At 37.5% G+C, this 24314-nt stretch overlaps 2 protein-coding genes across 4 annotated transcripts in view; one reads left to right on the top strand and one right to left on the bottom strand.

Annotated features, from left to right (window-relative positions):
* Nucleotides 1-8634, top strand: part of sad (Cytochrome P450 family protein sad) — a 70688-nt gene extending 62054 nt beyond the window's left edge. Inside the window, exon 7 of the mRNA XM_067155105.2 lies at nt 8254-8634. Coding sequence (XP_067011206.2) covers nt 8254-8364 — 111 coding nt within the window. The 3' untranslated portion in view covers nt 8365-8634. The remainder of the gene's footprint in view (nt 1-8253) is intronic.
* An 11343-nt stretch (nt 8635-19977) lies between these two features.
* LOC136882351 (RNA-binding protein squid) overlaps nt 19978-24314 on the bottom strand; it is a 102065-nt gene continuing 97728 nt past the window's right edge. For 2 of the 3 annotated variants that reach the window (XR_011018790.1, XM_067154955.2), the window contains exon 10: nt 19978-23854. The gene's annotated coding sequence lies outside the window, so the exon portion shown is untranslated. Of the gene's footprint in view, nt 23858-24314 lie in introns of all 3 variants that reach the window. The other variant, XM_067154953.2, reaches the window with a different exon arrangement.

The raw sequence follows: 24314 nt of genomic DNA, 5'->3' as shown, positions 1-24314 counted from the left end.
AAAAAAAAACTATAAGAATTATTTATTTTGACCCCCTGGGTCCTTTTCTCCTGTGTTCCTAGGCTATCTGTATTCATCTTTATCTTATCTCTCCCTTCCTTTTCTGTTTTTATCCAGCTTCCTTCCTAACCTGCACTTACTGCATCAAGATGGCACCTCATCAGGAAGCTGGGAAGCAGAAACGGACTGAGAATAAATGGATGTAGAACTGGGATAGAAGATGTGGAGATTGTCATCTGCTTTATCTGCTGCTCTCGTAACTTGTCCTTGACTTTATTCTAACATGTGTGCCAACTTAACACTTGTTTGTTCCTTTCTGTTACTACTACTCCGTGCGTATAGAAATGTGCTGCTACGGGTGGAAATTACAAGAACTACTAAGGGGCACCTTCATCAACAGCTGGAATATGCGTGATGTTTACATACATATATTCAATCATTTTACAGTGGCCCTCTATCGCTGAATCCCTTTCTATGTTTTTGTCTAAAGCTATTATTAGAATCTCAGACCACATTGCCTGTGTGTTGATCCGGTCATGTTTGTGATGTAGATAGCCGCCGTGATGGATCACACTGGCGTGAAGAGTAGAACTTTGTGTCCCTGTACATTCTCTATCCTATGTTTTGTTTTGGACACAGTATATGATACCTACGTGTTTTTTCAGCTAATTTATTATCTCCCCCCACTTTACAATTAATATATCATCCTTCACAGTTTTGGCTTTACTCGATAAAACGACTAGCAGCTGGGTATAACGCAAAAGTGGAACCCTATAAATAAATTAAGGAGGAGAATAAGTAGAATAATAATAATTTTACAATGCTAAGTAGAAGAAGAAGAATTTTACAATGCTGTCTTCAGATGATTATTTTTTAATTCATAATGTTTGGGCAGAACTATATGCTTGTTGTTGGCTGCAATAATAGATACTCTAATGCAAAAGTTTTCTTCACGGCCTCACAAAATGCATTTGAAAATATGGTGGATCATAGCAGTAAATCGCAAGAAGTAATTCGGAATTTATACATTTTAATACAAAATAACTATTTATAACATGTATTTTAACCAGTTTACAAATAGGTTAACAATTAGAAACAAATTATTACACCCTACGTGATTAGAATTGAGGAGCTATTTGATAGCGGCCCCGGACTAGAAAGCCAAGAATAACGGCCGAGAGGATTCATCGTGCTGACCACATGACACTTCGTAATCTGCAGGCCTTTGGGCTGAGCAGCAGTTGCTTGGTAGGCCAAGGCCCTAGGGCTGTAGTGCCATGGGGTTTGGTTTGGTTATATTTGCGAAGCAAGCTGCAGTAGGCCACCTTTTTTAGAGCACACACATCATAATAGATACACATCGTATTGCCATAGCCTTAATTATAGCAAGTATAATAATAATGATAATAATAAACCATACTGTACTACAGACCAAAGTGGGAAATTGTATAGTATTCCCTTACAACCTAACGAAATGAATTTGGAAAGGCAGTAGACAAATATAATTACACAAATAGGCATCCATTGCACAATATCAGTAGCTCAAATAAATACCGTATTTTACATCCGTAAATTCACGTCCTCGTCCCAAGGTGGTGCATTTCTTTTCAAGCACACCCCTAATGGAAATGAGCTGCATGCACCATTTTAACCACATACCAGTTTCTGGCAGTGTCAGGATTCAAGCCCCAGCCCCAAAGAAGGCAGCTAGTAGGGCCAATCGTTATATTACAGAGGTGGACTTGATCATATTATAAATACAGACACACAATAATCACTTACTGGCAACTTTAAGTGATTCTGAACTTTTCTTCTCATGCATAATTTTTAATAGTGTACATGCGGTTTCAATATCAGGAATTTCAATAGGTTCAACATCAAGCCTGAGCCTTTTCATCAGAAAAAGTTCCTCTACTCTCTTCTCCTTGTTTTAGTTCTCTTTCCGTACGTTTGAGATGCGAGGTCGAGACCATTCACACGGTCGATCAGTATGCGAGGCGACATGTTCTGAGCAAAAATGCATAAACAACAGCTGAAATATGGTTACATTTTGTGGAAAGAATTATTCACCTTCATGAAATAATGATAGTTACCGAGGCCTTCCTCAGAAAACATAGTTCTGTTTACGATTAAATTTACATTTACTATTAATCGCCTCACTAATCTCGTTATCACCACTACTATCATATAAATTACTACGTTGCCTCTTACTGTGAAATAGTAGGAAATCTAGGGAACCAAAGTTTCTTTCTGATCACATTTGCAGTTATTGCTCTGCTGCTGTTTCTTGCGAACTGTTTTCTAGTAAATGTATTACATGACCACTTTCTGCAAGTTTGGAATAATGTGGCCAGTTGTTCTTGCATAAAACTCTGAAATCCCACTGTTATTATTTAGTCGGCCATGGCAGTACGCAGTGAAACGCATTAACTTACACTACAATTAAAACATACACTATTACGCACATTAATATTATTCAGCGGCATTGTATTTACAAAGGACCATCATTTAACTTCACATTCTACCAAGACAGTGAACCCTTTTTATAGTTCGCTAACATTCATTTTTTGAGGAACCGTTTTTCACTAAAGACCTTTACTACAATGGACCTCCATACCAAACATAAAAATGTTTAATGTTTCAAAATAACATCAGCCAAATTTATTTGAATGCATGTTAATAACTAAATTGTATAATTGCCCAAGAAACACTGAATACCTTTAATGACAAAAGCAGCTGTAATTTTTAAGAGATAGATTTTACCAAAGACTTGTACTGCAATGAATCTCCATACCAAGTACAAATATGTTTAATGTTTCAAATATGACAGTAGGCAAATTTATTTTAATGTATGTTAGTAACTAGAATGTATAATTGGCCAAGAAAAACTGTATGCCCTTAAGGTCTAAGCAGCTGTAAAAAACTTTTTAAGAGATTGATTTCAACTGAACTAGATGCTTAATCAGCATTTTGCAACAACTACAAGGACTTGACAATGTTTTAACTATTTATATCCAAAAGATTGTACAGTAGTCTCGATTATCCGACGTAAACGGGACCTGGAGTACGTCGGATCACCGAAAATGTCAGATAATACAGAATAACTTTGAAAATGAACTGAAACAAACAGGAAGGCTAAAACAATGACATGTTTTACGGTGCTCTATTTATTGACTTACCAATTCAATTGTACAGTACATGCAGTATTAAATGAAAACATTCCAGATGTCTTACGAAAAGAAACTTTTCTCCACAGATGTTAAGCTACCTAATACCGTACCGTTTTTGCCACCGATCACGCCACCCAGCACTGGCAGGAAAATTAGGGTCCCCTTCATTAAACTCCTTCTGGAAATACACAGCCTTTTCCTGCAGAATGGTGCCAGATATTGGCAGGCCCTTTTCCCGGTGTTGAGATACCAGAGAAATAGTGCTTCACTTACTTTTTTATACTGACATTTTTTCATTGTTTTTCTCTGCTCTGGTAGAGCACAACTTTTCAATTTCTTTCCTCTGTTTTTTCCAGTCTCCCACTGTAACACGTCCAACACCATAATCTGAAGCCACATTTTGAAGAATTTCCCCTTTGTCCAGTCTCTTTAATGCACTCAATTTGTGTTCCATAGAAACAGTCACTTTCTTCCATTTACTCGCCATACTCACAGAGGATATGAAAACTATAACATCCGCACCCAACCAATACTATAATGACTGAAGACTCACTGCACCTGTCCTTGAGAAAAACCCAGTCCTACCACCAGCATTCAGGCCAGTGCTTGTCCCATGGTCGCACCCTCCACAGCGGGTGTGCCTGAATTTAGTCTCCACCAAAAGTTGAAATTAAGTCTAACAGTGTCGGATAACACTGAATGTCGGATAAGCGAGACTCTACTGTACATAGTTTGGAAGACTTCCTATCTCCAACAGCGGAAGCACTACAGTGGATTCAAAAGTTGGACATTCAGATATAACACTAATGCCTGAATTGAATCAATGTTTTTGTTATTGTGTATATATTGTATATTATGTATATAATTTCCTTGCCATTCAGTAATAATAATGTACAGAGTTAAGAAATTATAATATATTGCATAAGAAATATGCTAATAATTTCATTAAAAAGTTTTATGGTGTACACTTAATATACAAAATGTTTAAGAGTATGGTTCAATTTGTATATACATATATTTTAAAATTAGAGATGGAAGGATACCATTCAACGCAGCATTATAGAAAGAAACCTGGACTGTGACACAGTGTTGGAGGAGGAGTGGCGGAAAGACCGAAGAAAGTGGAGAGGAACCATATTTGCCCCTAGCCGGCTACAGCTGGATAAAGGGAAATGATGATGATGATTAATATAGATTTGTATAAAGCCTTTTAACAATTTTCCTTTGGCTGATGATGGCAAACACAAATGCCGAAACCGGTCCCTATGCTGAAATCTAATAAATATTAATGACGTCACACTACTGTAGTATTGAATAAGTGGAAACAATTACCCTCACTCCTTAATGTTAACTTACAATGTTCGCCACTTACAGCACAGCGGTGCATTTTTCCCATCAGCACAAGGTGCCTGTAGAAATAGTATACATGCTGATTTGCTTTGACGTTAGTCTTACTGCTAGCAACCGTAGTGTAAGTAGTATTTTCTTATTTTTTGCTAGCAAATGAATACAATCGAAACAGGTTATAACGACTCTGAAGGGACCACCACGATAGTCGCACAAACCTGTTTTAAGACACACCTGTAAGTTTTAGGCTGCACACTTACATGGTTAATTAACTGAATAAATTTAAAACTCCAAAAAACATAAGTGAAATAACTACTGTATTTATGGAGTGGTACTGAAGGGAATTTTTCTTCTAACCTCCTCAGTCCTAGCATCTCCTATAGGACAAACAAAACTTTATAGATTCAAATTCTCGCCACTTAAATGGTATTGGTTCTACTTCATTTGGAAGAAGTCTGTGTGTTGGCTAAAAGATGGCTCTTCATACTAGATTTAAGAAATTGGAGGGAACTACCACATAGCAGCTTACATGTGACACAAAATGGTGGATCTGAAGAGTAGGATACACACGCGTACTGCTCCAGGTAAGTTAGGTTTCCATCTCATATTTTCCTATTATGAAATGTGAAAGTGTTGTTTTTAAGAAATGTAAACTCTAGTGATTCGGGGATGCACAATAAGATTAGCTATACTGAAGTATTGATGTAAATAATATGGAGTCCAAATTTATGTATCCTCTAGGCGACATTGGGTTCTAAAGCAATACGTATGTTCTTTTAAATAGTCCATGAATTTGATTTTAAAAAACACAGTTTTGTGGCAATATTGTTATTGTTACTTAATCACATAAATAATGTATTTGTACACTTAAAACACAGAGTCATGGAAGGCGTTGGGAAGCAAGTGAACCAAAGGAAGAACTAACCATACACAAAACTTTCCCTCAACTGTTGCACTATTTTAGGGATTCCAACAACAGTTGCATAAAAAGGCTGATACATTATAAATGTTAATCCAAAAATAATTACAAAGAAAATTAACTTTGCTGGTGCGTGTGCCAACGGTAAGAATTCAGTAAAAAGAAGAAGTGTACGCTCACTGAACGGGCTGTAAGGACACAAATATTAAAATGATACTGATGGCTATTATTAGTCTGGTTTACAGGTACTCTAGTATTTGTTGCAACATTTTAAGTTAAAACTCAGGTTCCTAGCCTAGAACTAAATTAAAGTGTGTTTTTACAGGTTCACCTAACTTTTCAGAGTTTGTTGAAGATTGCCTTGATGGTGAAGATGCACACTGACAGCTCTTATCAGACTCAGCTTCCGATGTTATAATGAGGAGCATAAAAACTACGTCCTGCTCAAATGTAATCAGCAATATTCTTCAGAAACCAAGGCTGAAGAAGGAGACTGACCGCATGAAGCTCCCATTTGTTTTCTAAAATGTTTTAATTCCTCTCCTGAAGGGGGAGGCGGGCCTCTTAGACATTAACGGCGTCTCTCAGGCTGGGAGATTTGTTATGGTGAAGGAGACACACAGAGAAGGTGAGGGATTGATGCTTGTTGTTTTAAGGGGCCTAACATCGAAGGTCATCGGCCCAGGTGAGGGATTTGGCGACCGTGGCCTAAACTAGGAACTGTCCCGGAAGCTCCCATCAGTATGTGTTCTCCCTACGCGGAAAGTATTTTGGAATCGAGTACCTTTTGACGGATTTGAGCCACTGCTACCAGCTTCTACCTCAGCAAACCAGGTAAAAGCAACTGAACTATCACCCCAGGATTATTTCAGCAAATACATACCTGCAGATGTCATAACAGATCTAACAATATCCACTAATATCCAATATTTGAAAGATACTGGAAAGGTTCTAACTGAAACAGAGATGAGACAGTTTTTGGGAATTACAGCCACATGTCCTATTTGAGATGCATGTACTGGGCATCCAAAACTAGAGCTCCAAGAATAGCAGACCACATGACGAGAGATCATTACTTCCTAATAAGACATACCTAATTTGAAATTAGTTGATAACACAGTAATTGAGGAGAAGGAGAACGACAAATTCTGAAAGGTCAGACCTACACTCAAGTGTGTCCTCACAGCTTTGCCTGTCAAACACCCGCAGTGAAAAAATCTCTGTAGATGAATAAATCATTCCTTTTTGGGGGCATGTACTTGAAAGGAGAACTAAACCAATTTTATTCTTGAAAGAACTAAACCAAGTTCATCGGAATTTGAAGCTCAGGATGTACCACCAACCATGAAGTTCCACTTGCCAGATTCCTATGCCTGCGAGCAAAAACCGCTGCCGCCTGGCTGGCTGCACTGCAAATTCAACTAAAATTAAATGTTCTGCATGCAATCTGAATCTGTTGTTTAGAAGGAAGAGAATGTTTCAATTTATATCATGAACTATAAAGTTGTATCAGAAATTGATACAACGGATACTAAAAAAAATTAACTGAAATTAAAAATATCCAGCTTCTTTTTCTTTCGAACGTTCTGCTTTAATGCAATGAAAGTACTTTTTGCACAATCAGCATTCTGCAGTTTCATTACTTTGTATGAAATAGTAATATGATGTATTTAAATATATGTGGATTTCCTGAAAGTGTTTTGAATTCAATTTGTATGCAACATGTAAAATAAATGGAATACAACACAGCTTTGAAAAATTAGTCAATATTAGTAATGAACTGTATATCATTGAATCCTGATGTTGCCTATAGCATACTTGTACATTACTTTTTGGCAACTTCTCCTGGAGGAAACATAAAATCGACTATATATCCTGAATCTAGTGGGAATTGCGGTGAAAATATCCAAAATCCTCAAATTTTTGGGAACTTAATTTTTCCTCGAGACTGAGGAGGCTAATGTTTACTTGGTACGTACAGTAAAAATAAGTGAGGAAATGAGCAGCAACGATGTATTGGCTAATAAGAGACAATATTCCTTGTAGAAAGCGTGATACACCCAATTCCTTCCCGACGCTGACTTTTGTTTCCCCACATTACTTGTGACTTTTCTTCAATATCAAACACTTTACCTTTCCTTTGCAACATCTTCAGAGCAATGCTTGCATGTCTATTGATCTGAAATCTACAATCTACTGAAAACAAGAGTTTGAAAATAAGCTTTGCATTGCTGTCAGCAATCCCCAAACATGTAACAAACAAAAATCAATATTCGACGTTATAGTAGACACATTTCTCCAATGATGCAACAAAAATATGCCATTTTATACGATATGTTGTAATAGCTATTTTTAAAATACAGTGTTTGTGTAGGGTTTAGATGGGAGTGTTGGATTTCACAGGTGTATCCAATGCGTTGTTAAAAGCGACGTCGCAATGAATGTTTTAGGCTATATAAAAGAAAAACAATAGCAGTTAATTTCTAGGACCACCCCTGAATGAGAAACCCACATTTTCAAGGGGCATTTCTCACAAATAAGCTTAAGTACATTTGCTGACACAAAGTGAGTTACATGTGATAAATCGCATATTTGTGTTCTGTATTGACTTCCAATTAAATTGTAATATAATTTCTATGAAGAAATTCTCTTAGTAAGATCCACCTTTGCAATATCTTTCAAGAAATCGATTAACTAAAACATTTTGGTCCGATTTGACCTTCAGCTACATAACATTAAGAAACTTAAAACATTTCATCTGGGTCTATTTTAATATGTAGAGCAGCAAGTATTTACTTTCATTATTATTTCTTTCAGATGGTGAAGAATTTTAAGATGGAGCTGGTAAATCAAGAACCTATTGAGATGATTCTTCGAATGGTCTCTGTTCCTTCTCGGCCCATCCGAATTTGGTTAACAGACAGATGAAGCACAGTGTCTGTGTAAGAAACAACAGGCAAATAACAAAATACTACAGAATGCTAAACTGTAAACAGTTATTTTGCCTAACGTATAGTTCCTAAACAAGTATACAGAAATTTTAGTGACTTTTCTGTTTGAGTTGTTACATTTAAGCCATTAAACAATCTCCAGTTTGAATTTTCTTGAACTACCCTCTTTCATCTCCCAACAGTGGCAGCTAATAGGGCTAGTGAGAAAATTAGTGCCTGTCACACCAATAGCTCCATACAAAGACTAAAAATGAAAACTATGATCAAGGAAATGTGAGAAATGTAATAGAGAACTTACTTTATGCCTTTTTCCATGCTTGTAACTGAAATAAGGTACAGTTTCAGTATTTCAAAATACCCTTGAGTTTCGGGAAACTAACCTTAGTATAGTTTCTTTGCACATGACGAATTTCATATTGGAGCCGTATTGACGTTGAATGATCACTCTTTCAGACATATAATTCCACCTTTCCTATACCCTCAGTTTGTCTTCAAAAGGTGGAATTATACAGCGGGTTTGTCTAATCGGATGGCAGGCGCGCCCAGTTTATCTGCCTCCCGTTGACTCATCGCTTCACAGCGACAACACTTCGCAGGTCAGGTCTGTGCTTAGTGTTAATCTGTATAGTTGTGAAGTGTTATTTCGGGGTATAATTCTCATAATGCCTCCACATGTGTACACGGTAGAGGAAAGGGTATTTATGTACGATAATTATGTGAAAACAGAGTCTTGCAGGGAAATTGTAAGGCAATTTGTAAAACAATTTCCAGGTATTCACCCTCCACAGAGAGACCACGCAGAAACTCTGAACCAAACTGAGAGGAACTGATTCTTGACTCATTAAGAAGCAAAGTTTTTAAAAAATACGCTCTTATTGAGAAAAAAGTAAATAAAATTGCAGTAAGATTAGAACATATGCCTACAAAATCCCTAAGACAACTTGGACAAGAAGCCGGGTTTTGAAGAGCTCAGCATGGTCGGCTGCGAAAATAAAATTGCAACCATACAAAGTAACTGTAGTACATGGACTGCATCCACATGATCATGATAAGCGGGTACGTTTTTGTAACTGAATGTTGCAAAACGTTCATGATGAAATAATTGATCCACGCTTAATATTTTTCTCTGATGAAGCACGATTTCATTTACACGGGTATGTTTCGGCGCCGTATAACAGATATTGGAGTACAGAAAAATCCCATCGCAAATACGAAATTCCTCTAAATGACGAATGGATCGGAGTATGGTGCACAGTGAATGGATACAGAAGTATAGGACCTATCTTTTTTCAGGGCACAATTAATTAGTGATGGGCAGTCTGAGACGAGGTCTCGAGATTTCTCGAGACACTATTTCTCGCGAGAAATTTCGAGAGATCTCGAGAGCGTTGTCCCCGCATTGTGCAGCGGGTCGTAGGTCTACAGATAGTCGGAGGTGAATGTTGTTTGTGCCGAGTATGCGAATAGCCAACCACGGGCCTTCTCAATTTTGTACATACGTGTCAAGCGATTAGAGCGTTCATTTCTACCCAGGTCAATTTTGATGCAGTATTACATAATTATAAAGGATACGAATTCTGGCATTGTGTGCACTGATAGGTACATGAATGAGTGGTTTAAGTACAGAACTTGACGGCTGCTGTAGGTACACGTAGGGTACCTGGATACTAGAGGCGAGCATTAGTCGAACTCGAGACGAGGCAAGATGCGCCTTGCTACATATGCAACCACCATTACGCATGAGTGGAACGTGTAATCTAAAATGCTTCAGTTTGCTCCAATTCATTCGTCAGGTGTACATAGTTATCAGACCCCACATTCAATAACATATGAACACTGCTTGTTTACCGATATTTTGGTGACGAAGGAAATAATTCCTTACTATATTATAGAGTATTCGCGCCATAATTAGGTACTTCAATATATGGCGGTGCAATGTGAAATTGTGTCTAGTTGTTGGCGAAAACTTGAAGACGATGTCCGAAACTCAACGTAAGTCGTGGATGTCTGTTATTTTGAAGAGATGTCACATAGCACAGCCCGCTGTGTTGCTTATTCAAAAGAAGTAAAATACGTCGGCAGAAATACTTCTGGGATGATCCGGCACGTACAAACGCATAATATAAATGAAGAGGAATCGTCACAGAACACCGCCGGCCCGGTCTGCATCACAAGAAGCTACTCTGCCGACAACGATTGTGAGGCATCCAGGTAGGTTTACATCCTAATAACAGTTATTAACAAATTATACGGGTTATTCAGCTAAGAAGTCCACCTGACATAACTCGTGAACAGTTTAAGATACTGGCATTCTGTCTTCACTTTCGTTAATGGTATTAAGGAGCTCATAGGTCAACATGCAGTACTTTTCCGGGCTTTTGACAAAATGTATTGGCTCACACGTTTTCATATGAGAACGTTATTTCACGCAATAACTGCCAATGATATACTATCAAGTTTACAGTCGTAGTTACTAGTAGGTCGCACAGCTTGCACTTCAGGCGGATCGGTCTCGAGATCTGCGACGTCAGTCTCGAGAGTCTCAAGCGAGAGCGTAGCCCATCACTACAATTAATACACAAAGATACAGGGATAATATACTCAAACCATTTTTTGACAGACTGTCGAAACGAATATTTTTAGCAAGACTCTGCCACCGCACATACAGCTAATGACACATTAAACTTATCGTTATTTTCATTTCCGTATTGATTGGATACATGTATATGGACAATTCTAAGTTCCCATGGAGGGAATTAGATATTTTTCACTAATAGAGCATGTCAAAAACAGATCAGATGTAAGGCTTTTCAGGCGTTTGCTCTATTAACCAGCATTTCGTCTTAGGTCTGACACTAGACTCATCAGAGTGGGATGTGTCAGACCCTACCTACTCTGATGAGTGTATATACACCCCAGCTGGTTAATAGAGCAAATGCCTGAAAAGCCTTGCATCTGATCTGTTCAAGAAAAATATTCCACCTATAGACTGTATACAGTCGAAACCGGTACTGATGTAAGTCTGCTTCATAATAAATAGTATTGATAGGTGGAATATCTTTCTTGTCCATATACATTAAACTTAAGCGAGGAAATTTTTTAAGACAGTGTTATAAGTACGGACTTATGGCCACCACGGTCCCCAGATTTAACTGTTTGTGACTTATTTATGGGTAAAAAATAAAGTGTATGCAAGAAACTCTCACATGTTGGACGAACTGAAAGAACATATTTGGGAGAGGAATAGCCTCAATTACGGAAGACAAACTTATGTGTGTGAATTGGAGTTTCCTAAGATGATGCCAGAAATGTGTGGATGCAGGAGGACAATATTTCCAGCATCTCCTGGCATAATGTACAAGCTTATTTTCTTAACTTTAATTATCTCGTGTCATGCACAGATAAAGTGAGTGAAGTGCTGTCTGTCCTTGTTGCTATCCCACAGAGCGGGGAGTAGCGAGTCAATGGGAGGCAGAGATCCTGGGCACGCCTGCCGGCCAACCAACAAGACAAACTCACTGTACATCTCTGAGTGATCTTGATATGGTTTTAGTTATAATTTAAAATTTTCACATCACTCGCAGCATTAACTCTCCTGAATGCCACACACAACTAGTTGTGGCTGAAAACACATTGAGATATAATACTTATTTTACCAACACACTGATCCTGTCCTTAGTTAATGATAATTGTAAAAGCAAATCGTAATGGAAACTGCCTCCTTTCAAATATGAAAATCAATGAACACGCATTCACAGTCTCTATCAGGGACTTCAAATAGTAATTTATTCACAACATACAATATTGCAGGCATTGCCTTTCTATCATAACGGACTTCCTGAAATAAATATTTTTTCTAACATACCTGAACCTTCCTGCTTGTGAATAACAAAAAGAGTTCCTTGGAAATTTTGCACATGTTCAAATTATATATGTAGTATAATATAACCCTGGTAATTCAACATGATCGGAAAGAGAAGTTAAGGGAAAGAGCCCAGTTGGAAGACCGAGAAGAAGATGGATGGATCAGATTTGGAAGGACATTAGAGAAGCTGGATTGGATGTGGCGGAAGTAATGGAGCAGGAAAAGTGGAAGGACAGAAAGGAATTAAGGAGACTTGTTAACCACACCTGGGCGACTGGAGTGGGATGATGATGATGATGATGATGATGAATTCGACGTTTTGAATTGCTGATAAATTTGACCAAAATTTACGAAAAAACTCTGATTACAGCCAGTGAAGAGACGAATAAAGAAACAGCATGTGGACTCTCCAAAAAACCAGCCTAAAGGTATCTGTCAATCTGTAGTAGTGGTATGGGGGCTGGGTTCTTTATGTATGTACATCGACAATAAGAAACATACTTGCGAGAAACATATAAACTGAGTTTTATTCTGTTCTGTAGAAGTTTAATTTTTTGTAAGACCAGCTTGAATTGCACGCAATCTTGAACTATCAGGGCTGAACTGTGTCTACATTCTGAAAACTCGAATTTCTGGCAATGTCTCCCAAATGTGTCTGCGTACAAGATACCTAATGATGCTACCTTCTCAGTAACCTTCACCAGGAGAATGAAACGCGCCAAACACACTTCATATGTGCAACCAAATATGCTCTATATAAGCACTAAAAACAGAAACTTCCCTGTATAACGCTGAATGGTTTGGCACTGTTATTCATTTTACTAACTAACGTTATTTCATACCTGCCAACTTTTGAAAAGGGCATCAGTAAAACTCACGCGCGACAAAAAATCTAACAATTTTCGACGTATCCCAGCTTATAATACCAATATAATGGTCCGTTATTGGACATTATAAATTTTCCAACTAACTCATTCTTGGTTGCCTGCATTTCGTCCTCGTGTGCTAAGTTGGGCTCGTCAGGTGGGTCTTAGCATACCTCCCAAGACGCAAGGCTAGTGCATACCGTGGAGGCCACTGCATAGGCTACCTGAAGCCACCAGCAGTGCCAATGCACTATGAGAATGAGTTAGTTGGAAAATTTATGATGTCCAATAATGGACCATTATATTGGTATTATATATTTACTCATTCAGGACAAATATTTTAAGTTCCCTATGGGAATCAACATCTATATCAGTACCCCGGCTTGACGAAAATAATAATACTTCTGGGCTACAAAATAGAATAATTTCATGCTTTAAACAGGATACTTCAGGGCAATCATATCTACTTACATCGTAGGCAAAATGATTTGTAGATGAAAATATCAAGAAATCCATGTTAAACAGCAGCAGACGTGCTGAATATTAGTTTGGGGCATACATAACAGGACTTCCTTGATAAATTAAGCACATATGCAATAATTGAAAAAGGCTTTACACAATAAAACTCGTTCAACGTAACACAGGCAAGAAAGAATGTAATACACACTGCAAATCACACGCTAGTACGACTTGAAAGTCATAGTTGTGGCCTTTTTAGCTTCTTGCAAAAAAATCTTGAGAAAATGTTTTGTCATAACAGGGACCAGAACTCCTGGTCTTCAAAATAGAAACTGAGTGGCTCAGACGGTTGAAGCGCTGGTCTTCTGACCCCAACTTGGCAGGTTTGATCCTGTCTCAGTCCGGTGGTATTTGAAGGTGCTCAAATATGTCAGCCTCGTGTCGATAGAATTGCTGGCACGTAAAAGAACTCCGGTGGGACTAAATTCCGGCACCTCGGCGTCTCCGAAAACTGTACAAGTAGTTGGTGGGGCGTAAAACAAATAACATTATTATTACTCAAAATAGAAATACTCCAGAGATTTATTGGACATGGATGATCTGAACTCTGTTCTATTTTTCTTCACAAGGCTGAAATCAGGTTCACGTTCTGCATTGCTATGGAGTATGGTGAGAATAGACAGCATTACTCTAGAAATTTGGTTATACTTAAGAAGTCCATCGGCTCCACGAATTCTTGATATTTGTGCCCAACTGGAATCGCTTGCAGCATCGCGATTTGCAACCAAAGTGTCATCAACCTGAACGCAATTGGCACCTCATCTGTAGTTTTATTCTCTTCCTTGCATAACATGATAGGAAACCTTTCCAAGAAAAAAAGTAATGGAAGAAAACTGTGCATCTTAAATTTTGTCTAACCTAGCAACTTGAGCATGCTTTAACACATTATCTTTGAGTGGAAACTTGTTGATGTAGTCACAGGCAGTACAAAAGTAGTTTCTCGCTGATGAAAAGAAAAGGGATTTATCTGTATCCTGGAGATCATTCACTATGTTGGAAGTCTGAATGCCAATAACTAACTCATTATCACTTAAATCGTTGCGTCCACCATGTGCAATATTAATATCACACCCACATACCAAGGAAAAGGCAAATTTTTCTCCCTTCATTTTAGTATGCATGTAAAATCAACAGAATATGATTCTTTAAATGTCTGGAAGTAGTTTCTTGCTGGATTTATTCATGATAATCTACAATCGTAATATAGCATATGAAAATGTCTGAGAACACACTGAACCATCGAAAGGAACCTGGACCACTGAACGTCACATAAAATTATAACATTAACTCATTGCAGACCGTGGACGGCATAAGACATTTAAGCTTGCTCTTATGCTGCAGGCCATGGACGGCGTAAGACGTTTAATGTTCCGCGCGAAGCAATGCTGTTTATATTCGTCATCTATGCATTCTTATACCTTAATCAGCATTACTGGTTGTAGCAGGAAGTTGGTTGACCCTCGCGTTGAGTGGGCTCATGTTTATCTCAGTTGTTTTAGCAGGAAGATCTCAGCACTTCCTCGCGCGTCAAGTCTGTACATGAGATTCCAATGCAGTGCGTGTCATTCTAACCGAGTGTAGTATAATGACTTATAAAACAAAGTTTCTTACGGAAAAAGAACTACATACCTGCCAACTTCACAAAACAAAAAATCAGGAGATTATGATATGAAAATCAGGAAAAGTCAAGAGAAATCAGGAGATACAATTGGTCAAAACTGTTTATTCTACATGTCTTGCGCAATACAGTACTATGATATATGTATAACACTTATTGTCTGAAAGCCCGACTGTTTCTATACGAGGCTACAAGGCTAAAAATTACACATCTCTATTCCTCACAGGAAGCATGTGAATGAGATGATCGGTCTCTTAAGTCTTCCCAAAATAGTATGAATTAATGCTCCACATATGTGAATCAGTCATGCCGCATAGATTAATATGTTGCATCAAGCGCCCGTGTGATTGTGCGAAGCGCAATGCTATTTGTATCAAATAATTAGTCTCAGAAAGACTGTCCTTATAGTTTTCCCAACTGAAGTCAACAGTCAACATAGGTCATTACAATGACGTCAGTATGAATGTCGTATTTAAAAGCAATGCTGTCTTATGCAATATTCGATAAAATTAAAAACAGCACATTTTCTCACTTTTAACTGCGGTGTCAATCTAACAGTTCAAAGTTCCAGAGCTAGAATGACCAGACCGCAAACACTCCTGTGTAATTATTCCATTTAAGTGTGCACAATGCTCCTTCCAATCACTGTCTCAGAGTAGGGATTGAATAGCTGGAGTACTATGATGATCCATTGTGTTACGTACCAGTAGTATCAGAAAATATATGAATCAGAGGAATGGCATGCTAAAGAAGAGAGGTCTCCAACTTCCCAGCTAATTCCCGCCAATATTCAGGCAGCCAGTTATACTCAATCTGCACCTATGCAGCAGTAATCCAGCGATCAAACTACACTGTATGTCAGACACTGAGGTACCCTCTTAAAAACGTGTACTGAACAGGTGGACCAATTTTGATCAGGATGTCTCACCTCAGGACATCTTCGCCTCTAGTTATCCTGCCTCCCGTATCACCAACATACGTCCTGCCTAGCATTCTGCTACTCATGAACTTTGCTCCGAGTTCCCTTCAAGTTCTCAAGCTTCTACCTAGCATTCTACTACCACGAACTTTACTGCAAGTTCCCTTTATAATTCTCCAAACTACAGATAGTCATCAGCTATCACGAACATTCAGTCCTTCATACATCCTATCTCATCAAGATAGATCTCAGTGTACATATAAATATAAACTTGTACAATTGTATATATCTCTGACCATCAGTCAACTAATCTAAGTTGTTATTTAACGTGTACAGCACTTCAAGTAACAAGTCAAATTTCGTTCATTTTTGTACATACTGTGTGAATATTTACAAACTAATAAACTTTTATGTTGTGCTTTGTATATCGTGCTCCTTGTATACAACAGTTTCCATCACTTTTTATCTTGAACTTAAATACTGAATTTCACAAATTTATGTGCCACCGTTTTCTAGTGATGGGCAGTCTGAGACGAGGTCTCCACATTTCTTGGGATTTCTCGAGACTAGCGCAGGCACTATTTCTCGCAAGAAATTTCGAGAGATCTCGAGAGCATTGTCCCCGCATTGTGTGGTGAGCAGCGTGTCGTAGGCCTACAGGTACAACAATGATAAAGGTTAAAACTTTTAACTTCCACTTTTTATTTTAGTTGTATTTTTGATGATTGTATTAACTTCCACTTTTAATTTAGTTGTATTTTTGATTATTGTATTTAGGCTGAAGATGCCCTTAATTGAGGGTGAAACATGTCCCATGTAACTAAGAATTTAATTATGTAACAACTATACGTGAAAATATAAGTATTGAATAGGTGGAATAAATTAAAACACCTTTATCATTGTTGAACTGAAATTTTCAATACGGACCGAAAATGAGGTTTATAACATGTAAGGCCTACAGGTAGACGGAGATGAATGTTGTTTTCACCAAGTATGCGAATAGCAAACCACGCACCTTCTCCATTCCGTAAATACATGTCAACAAGCAACTAGGGCGTTCATTTCTACTATTTCTAGCAAGATCTATTTTGACGCAGTATAACAATTATAAAGCATACGCATTCTGGCACTGTATGCAGTGGTATTGTAAGTACACGAATGAATAGGCTAAGTACAGAAACTGACGGTTACTATAGGTACACCTACCTGGATACTAGAGGCATGCATTATTCGAACTCGAGACGAAGCAAGATGCACCCTGCTGCATATGCAACTGCCATTACGCATGAGTGGAATGTGTAGTCTAAAATGCTTGACTTTGCTCCAATTCTTTCGACAGGTAGATGTACATCGTTATCAGACCCCACATTCAATATCATTCTGACCACCACTTGTATTACCAATATTTTGGTGACGAAGGAAATAATTCCTTACAATGTTATGTAAAGTTAGCATAATTACCCAACAACAGCTACAACAACAGCAACAAGCAATTCCACGGAAAGAAAATATTACAAAAAGTACTACTAATTTAACATTCTAAATCAGGATCATTATACACAAATTCACACACAACTTAAGTATTTCCATTACTTAACACTATGGCTTACAATAATATAGACTGAACTTAATACTAGCTTAACACTACAAGTGATATTAAAGTTAAAACATAACTACCCAACAACTACAATAACAAGAGTACACAAGAAATTCCATTGAGAGAAAATATTAAAAGAAATACTACTAGTTTAACATTTTTATCCAGCAGAAAATCACAAATTCAGTGTCCGTCGTTTACAGCATTTACTTTTCACTTTGCACTAGCACTAATCATTATCTTAAACGATTTGATACCGGAAGATAATCTATCAGACTGCTGCAGGTAATTTATTCCAATCCCTTATGGTCCGGTTTACGAAGGAAAACTTATCCACATCAGTATGCTGGTTATTATTACACTACTGTAAGTGATTATTTTCACCAGAATATTTCTCATTTGCGATGTATTTGTTAATAATAATAATTATTAGGTGCTTCAGTATATGACAGTGCAATGTGTAATTGTGTCTACTTGTACGTGACAACTTGAAGACGATGCCCGAAATGCAACGTAAGTCGTGGATGCTGGTTGTTTTGAAGAGATGCCACTCAGCACAGCCACTGTGTTATTCAAAAGAAGTAAAATTTGTCGGCAGAAATAATTCTGGGATGATCTGACACTTGAATGAAGAGGAATAGTCACAGAACACCTCCGGTCCGGCCTGTATCACAGGAAGCTACCCTGTTGTCAACGATTGCGAGGCATCCAGGTTGGTTTACATCCTACAGCTCGCAGCACACAGGGATCGGTCTCGAGAGCGTTGACTATCACCTCGGCCGAAAGAATTGGAGCAAAGTCAGGCATTTTAGATTACACACTCCACTCATGTGTAATAAGGGTTGCATATATAGCAAAGCACATCTTCCCCGTCTCAAGTTCGAATAATGCACGCCTCTAGTATACAAATAGGTGTACCCTATCTACAGTTATTCCAAAATTATGCAGGATTATTCAGCCAAGATGTCCACACCAAGTAAGTCGTGAACAGTCTGTTTTCACTTTCGTTAATGGTATTAAGGGGATCATAGTTGAACATTCAGTACTTTTCCAGACTTTTGACAAAATGTATTGGCTCACACATTTCCATATGAGAACGTTATTTTGCGCAATAACTGCCAATGATATATTATCAAGTTTACAGTCGTAGTTACCGGTACGTCGCACAGCTTGCACTACAGCAGGATCGGTCTCGAGATTCTCGAGCGAGAGCGTTGCCCATCACTACCATTTTCCCATGATGGTGTTGAGCAGAGCCGTTCGATATGACAACACCGTTGTCATAAGAGCAATACTGTTTTCTTAACATGGAATGAACTATAAGTACCTTATCCAAACATGGCCATTGGCGTTTCAGTCAATGGCCTTCAAGAAGCAAAGAGCCATTAGAGCTTCCTGTTACGCTAGTTCATTTACATGTTATACTTTAGCGCGGGGCTACCACCGTCCTTTATGTCTTTATTAGTATTTTCTTCCTTTTCCTTTCAATAATGGCTACGATTTGCAATTTTTCAACACAAACTTGTTTGCTGCATCACCCTGAGATTGTTCTTTATCACAGAAATACATCAATTTTTCATAACATACACTCACTGCTCTCCAGTAATAATGAGAATAAGACATTCCAAGAATAGTTGATGAGGGGTGGACAGGAATGTACAATACTGCACTGTAAATATATTTTCAGTTTTCTGCTCATCTGAAAAGGGACATATTGTTGATTCATGACCAAAATTCATGGTTGTTTGTCAGGGGAAAGGGGTGGTTAGTATACATAGGCTCAAAACACAACAACAATGCAGTCCAGACTATCAAGCCTCTGTAGCATCCTAGCTACATCATGTACCTTACTGCGACACAGACTGCGGAAACTAAGCCACCAGGATCACCTGGGAAGGTGTCTACCTGCCCAAGCCCCGCAAGGCTCCTGACGTCTTCTGGCCTACCCCAGCATCGCCGCTGATGGACCAGACCATCCACAGACTAACCGAAAGTGTAACGGCTGGAGTCCTGTGCTTCGGAAGAGAAATGGGTGCGTCACTTTGACTCGCGAGGGTTTCCAAGAATTGCTATCAGTATTTTTTATATCAATGCTCAACAACACCAAAAACATTATTTTATGAACACTGAAATATACTCAAATCACAACAGCATAGGGGGGGGGAGGATGAAACCAGAAGAATGGAGGAATGAGAAGACAACAATATGTACACAAAGATTCTTTATTGGACCAAGATGTGAACACATGATGCATATAAAACATGGAATGCCCTTTCAAAATCTTAGTGGGTAAATGTAAAAACTGTATTAAAACTTATTTGTTCTAGCTGATGTCATGAAAATGTCCATGTCAGATGAAAATGAAATATTATCATAGCTAAATACAGTGAAACCCTTATATCAACTACAATGATTAAATAAACAACAAGGGTTACAACACCAGGATTCACAGTGAGAAAGGAAATTGTGGAGAAAAATCTATTTCAACTATTTTTCTCATTTGTACAGCAAACTATATGGTGCACTGAACACTCAAAATAGATCAGCATAGCACAGTTCTGTACACAGTTGGCTTCACAAGATGTTCAGATAGAGGGAAGAAATTCAAAGATATTGCACAACAATTGTCTTCAAGACTTCTGTACTGTCACTTTCATTAAAGAGCTTGAATCCATTTTCAGTACACACGATTCATCATTTAACACTATAACAATAAGTAAACAAGACATAACAATTTCGTAAACAACAGTATTTCCCACCCTTCTTCAGTAAATTTATTTCCCTTACCATTCATAATAAAGATATATGCATTCATCTTTATTCAATGAAAAATGCAGGTGTGCCCATTATTCAGGATAAAGTTGTTACCATCCTCATAACCCCTAAATCCTGTTATACTTCAACATTGCAAGAGGTTTGAGTCACATGTCATATGTGGCCGGAAGTGCTACAATTTCTCATTAACGCTACTTCTCGGCTAAAGAAAAGCTCAACATTCTTGAAGATGCAGAGAATTCTGGATATTGCGCAGAGGGAGGAAAGAATATTAGCAGCTAAAGTTATTTTCGCAACTGGCAGAAGAGCAAAACTAGAGTGATTATGGGAATGAAGAGAGGCAATACAGATACCCAATTACAAGTGATATGTGCCAGCTAAAGCTTTAGCTATAAACCAGGGAATTAGGCATAGCTAGCTGGGGCTGGCTAACAAAATTCTTTAATCACAATGGGTTAAGCTTCCTGAGGAAAACTACCATTGCTCAACAACTTCCAGATGATTACAAAGAGAAGGTGATAATTTTCATCATTAGATTAAAAAATTGTGCTAACAGCACTCCCATGAACCTCCACAAACTGACAATGTAGGAACCCACTTGCTGATACAACTGTCCCAAAAAAAAAAAAAAAGTACAAATAAAAAAAATACTTTTTTTTAAAGATTTCCACTCCTAAAATTAGGTTGCCCAGATCAATCGCATATATATTCCTCACATATCCTAATGGAGTCTGAATACAGCAACCAAAGTGACAGTCAGAAACACGGCAATTTCATAAGGAAACTTTTCAAAACAGACTTAAATAAAACAATATGCTGATGATGGTCAGTGTATCATATATGCAAGTTGGAATGAAGGATGGACAGTGAGATTGATTAATACTATAGTAATAGTTAATACTGACAAGAACATTTTTATGCAAACATCTGAGTACAATATTACAACTGGTTATGATGGAAAGCAATGAAGAGCAAGTCATGATGTCCCAGGTACGACAAAATGCTTCACCTCGTCATAAGTACTCTTGCTACATTACAACACACTTAAAATACTTCTAATGAGAGTTCCATCAATACTTGAAACACTACTTCATACTGTGTAACTACTGACAATTACTTACTCTTCCTGAAGATTCATTGGTTTGATCCGTCAACATATAAGGTCCCTTTCTAGGGGAAATGGCTAGTTATTTCTTCAACATGAACATTTTCCCGTCGAATTGGTTTTATTGCTCAATAGCACCAAAGTTACTTCAAGAACAAGAGTGAACTTCAACTTCTGTTCTAACTCAGGGAATTTCAAAGACAAAAGGAGCTTCCTTCAGAGCTGATTTTTCCTAACTAACTATTGTCAAGCCATGCTGTAACTAGAGAAATTCTTTGTATATGTTACTCCATAAGGCAACTGAAAGAGGCATTTGGATTCATTATTTTGAAAGGGCATAATTTCCTTTGTGAAAGTTTGATCCTGTTCAATATTTGGTTTAAAAAAATACCAGTACAGAAAACTTCATGGATGCTGAAATATAAAACATTTATAAGTTCATAAATTGGAAGTGTGATATATCTATGTGAAAGAACACACACAAAGTGCTCCAATGACAAGAACATTAAACAAAGAACACATGTTTAAGTCATAGGAAGACCATCCTACTATGTCCCAAATTGATTCACAACAAAATCACTTGTCTACAGATATAAGACCCACTCTCAGTTAGAATTAAATGTTCTTTTCGATCTTTCAATGGTTTACTGAAAAAACACGTCACAAATGAAAGTGGGCATAATTTCCATGCAAGAGTATTTGTTTGACTAGAAGAGTAGAATCAGAGTAAATACAATTTAGGGCTATTAAACAAGTGAATTACAGACCTATTTAAGATAATTTGCACTTAGAATATAAAATACAACAGAACCCCGGCAATCTGAATTGGAACTGTGGTCTGTTTGAATTATCTGGGAAAACAGCGTGTAATACTGTACATACAGTTAAAGTATCAGCTGCCATTGGGTAACTGGTAACGTAGAGTAACAGCGGGGGTAGTGTGTCTGAATGGAAGTGATGCCATTACGATTAAGTGAACAGTGGTCACTGCTGTCACTGCAATGGGCACAATCAATTAACTTTAGTTTCTTATGCCAAAAGGATTACTGTGGGTTAATTAAAAGTTAATCAAAAGTTACTGCATCTCCACAAACCTGAAAGTTGCCTGAATTAAAATGAAAATACAGTATTGTTAAACAGGATATAAAAAAATATAGTACTAACTTTTTTATGCAACAAATGTGTTTTGTAAATTCAGTATAGAAACATCTGCAATATTTGTATTTCTATTATATAGCTTGACTTATATTAGAGCAATAGTATATAAACATTTAATAAGCAATGCACTCTATTTGGTTTCTATTCCACTAAATTCTACCTTGAATAAGAATTTTTTGGTGGGATTTTAAATTTTTTCCATCACAAAATTTTGCACAAATTATCCAAAAGTTTGGATTTGTCATGTCTGGACTACCGAGGTTGTACTGTACAGTTTTATTTCACTGTACCACTCCTGGTGAACAAATCTACAAACTTCTCCTGCTGAGTTATTTAAGTGTCTTTTCCTACTTATTCTTTCAAAGATAAGATTGTATTTTTGGTTCCCTGAACAAATAATCTTACCACCAACTGCACTACGTGAGAGTGGGTCCAAGATAAAATGAGAGCTAGACAGAAAGCAGCAAGAGTGGAAGAACTGAAGAGAGTATATGCAACAAAGCATGCAGTCTTTTCAACCTATATTAAATTTGCCACTTTCTACCCAGTGCACAATCTTAATTTGACAAATATTCTACATAGCAATTTTTAAAAATCTTGTTTATTAAAATATTTTCAATCTGCACAAAACAGCCACTTTGTGGTCTTCAGATACCAGGACTAAACTTTTTTTTTTTTTTGTTAAGAACAGAAAATATCGGATCTTCTTTATTTTTGCTAGTTACAGCATTTACAATCGTCGCAAACTTCCTAGGTTCAATAAATAACACACCTAACTAAGACAGAGTGCGTCTTACTACAGCTGCTTGCGGCCTACTATGCCCAGTAAACCACTAAATATGAGGGTTTCACTGTATCAACACACACACACATTTATGGAAAAAGAAAACAAAAAAAGGAGAACACAGAAATGTTTTTAAAACTTGAGCACTCCACTTGCACAGACACTATTTCCTAAGAGTTCTTCGTGGAGTGGAAATCTCTAAACTTGCTCTTGGTTAAAAATGGAATGAAGATGGAGAAGAATTCATAGGGCAACACTCCGCTGCTGAAAGAAAGAGTAAGACATTACTTGCAAACTTCACAATTACTGTTACCCAGGACTGGTCAAGATTTCAATCAGATGGTTTTAGTTAAGGTGCACAAGTGGCTTGCACATTGCTGGGATCACTCCAATTTGAAGTTGTACACATTTTCCACGTTCTAAAATATAAGAGCAGATTGTCATTTCTTGGTTCGATATGTTGTTGTGTGGTCATTAATTAGAATTCATGTACAAACAAAACCTCGTATAGCAATCCAAATAAACTCAATACAATAAATTCCAAACTCAACAATATAGACAGTAAATGTTTACGTTTAGAACGTAAAGTTCACACTCCTATTAAAAATACTAAAATCAAGATAACTCAACTTATATTTATTACATTGCTTTTTTTTAGTAGTTTAATAAAAACACTGAAGTATATCCTCTAATGTACAGTATATGTATTTCATGAAAATGC

This window comes from Anabrus simplex, chromosome 10 (genome assembly GCF_040414725.1).
Source record: "Anabrus simplex isolate iqAnaSimp1 chromosome 10, ASM4041472v1, whole genome shotgun sequence".
NCBI classification, from domain to species: domain Eukaryota; kingdom Metazoa; phylum Arthropoda; class Insecta; order Orthoptera; family Tettigoniidae; genus Anabrus; species Anabrus simplex.
This window is presented reverse-complemented; position numbering and strand designations above follow the sequence as displayed.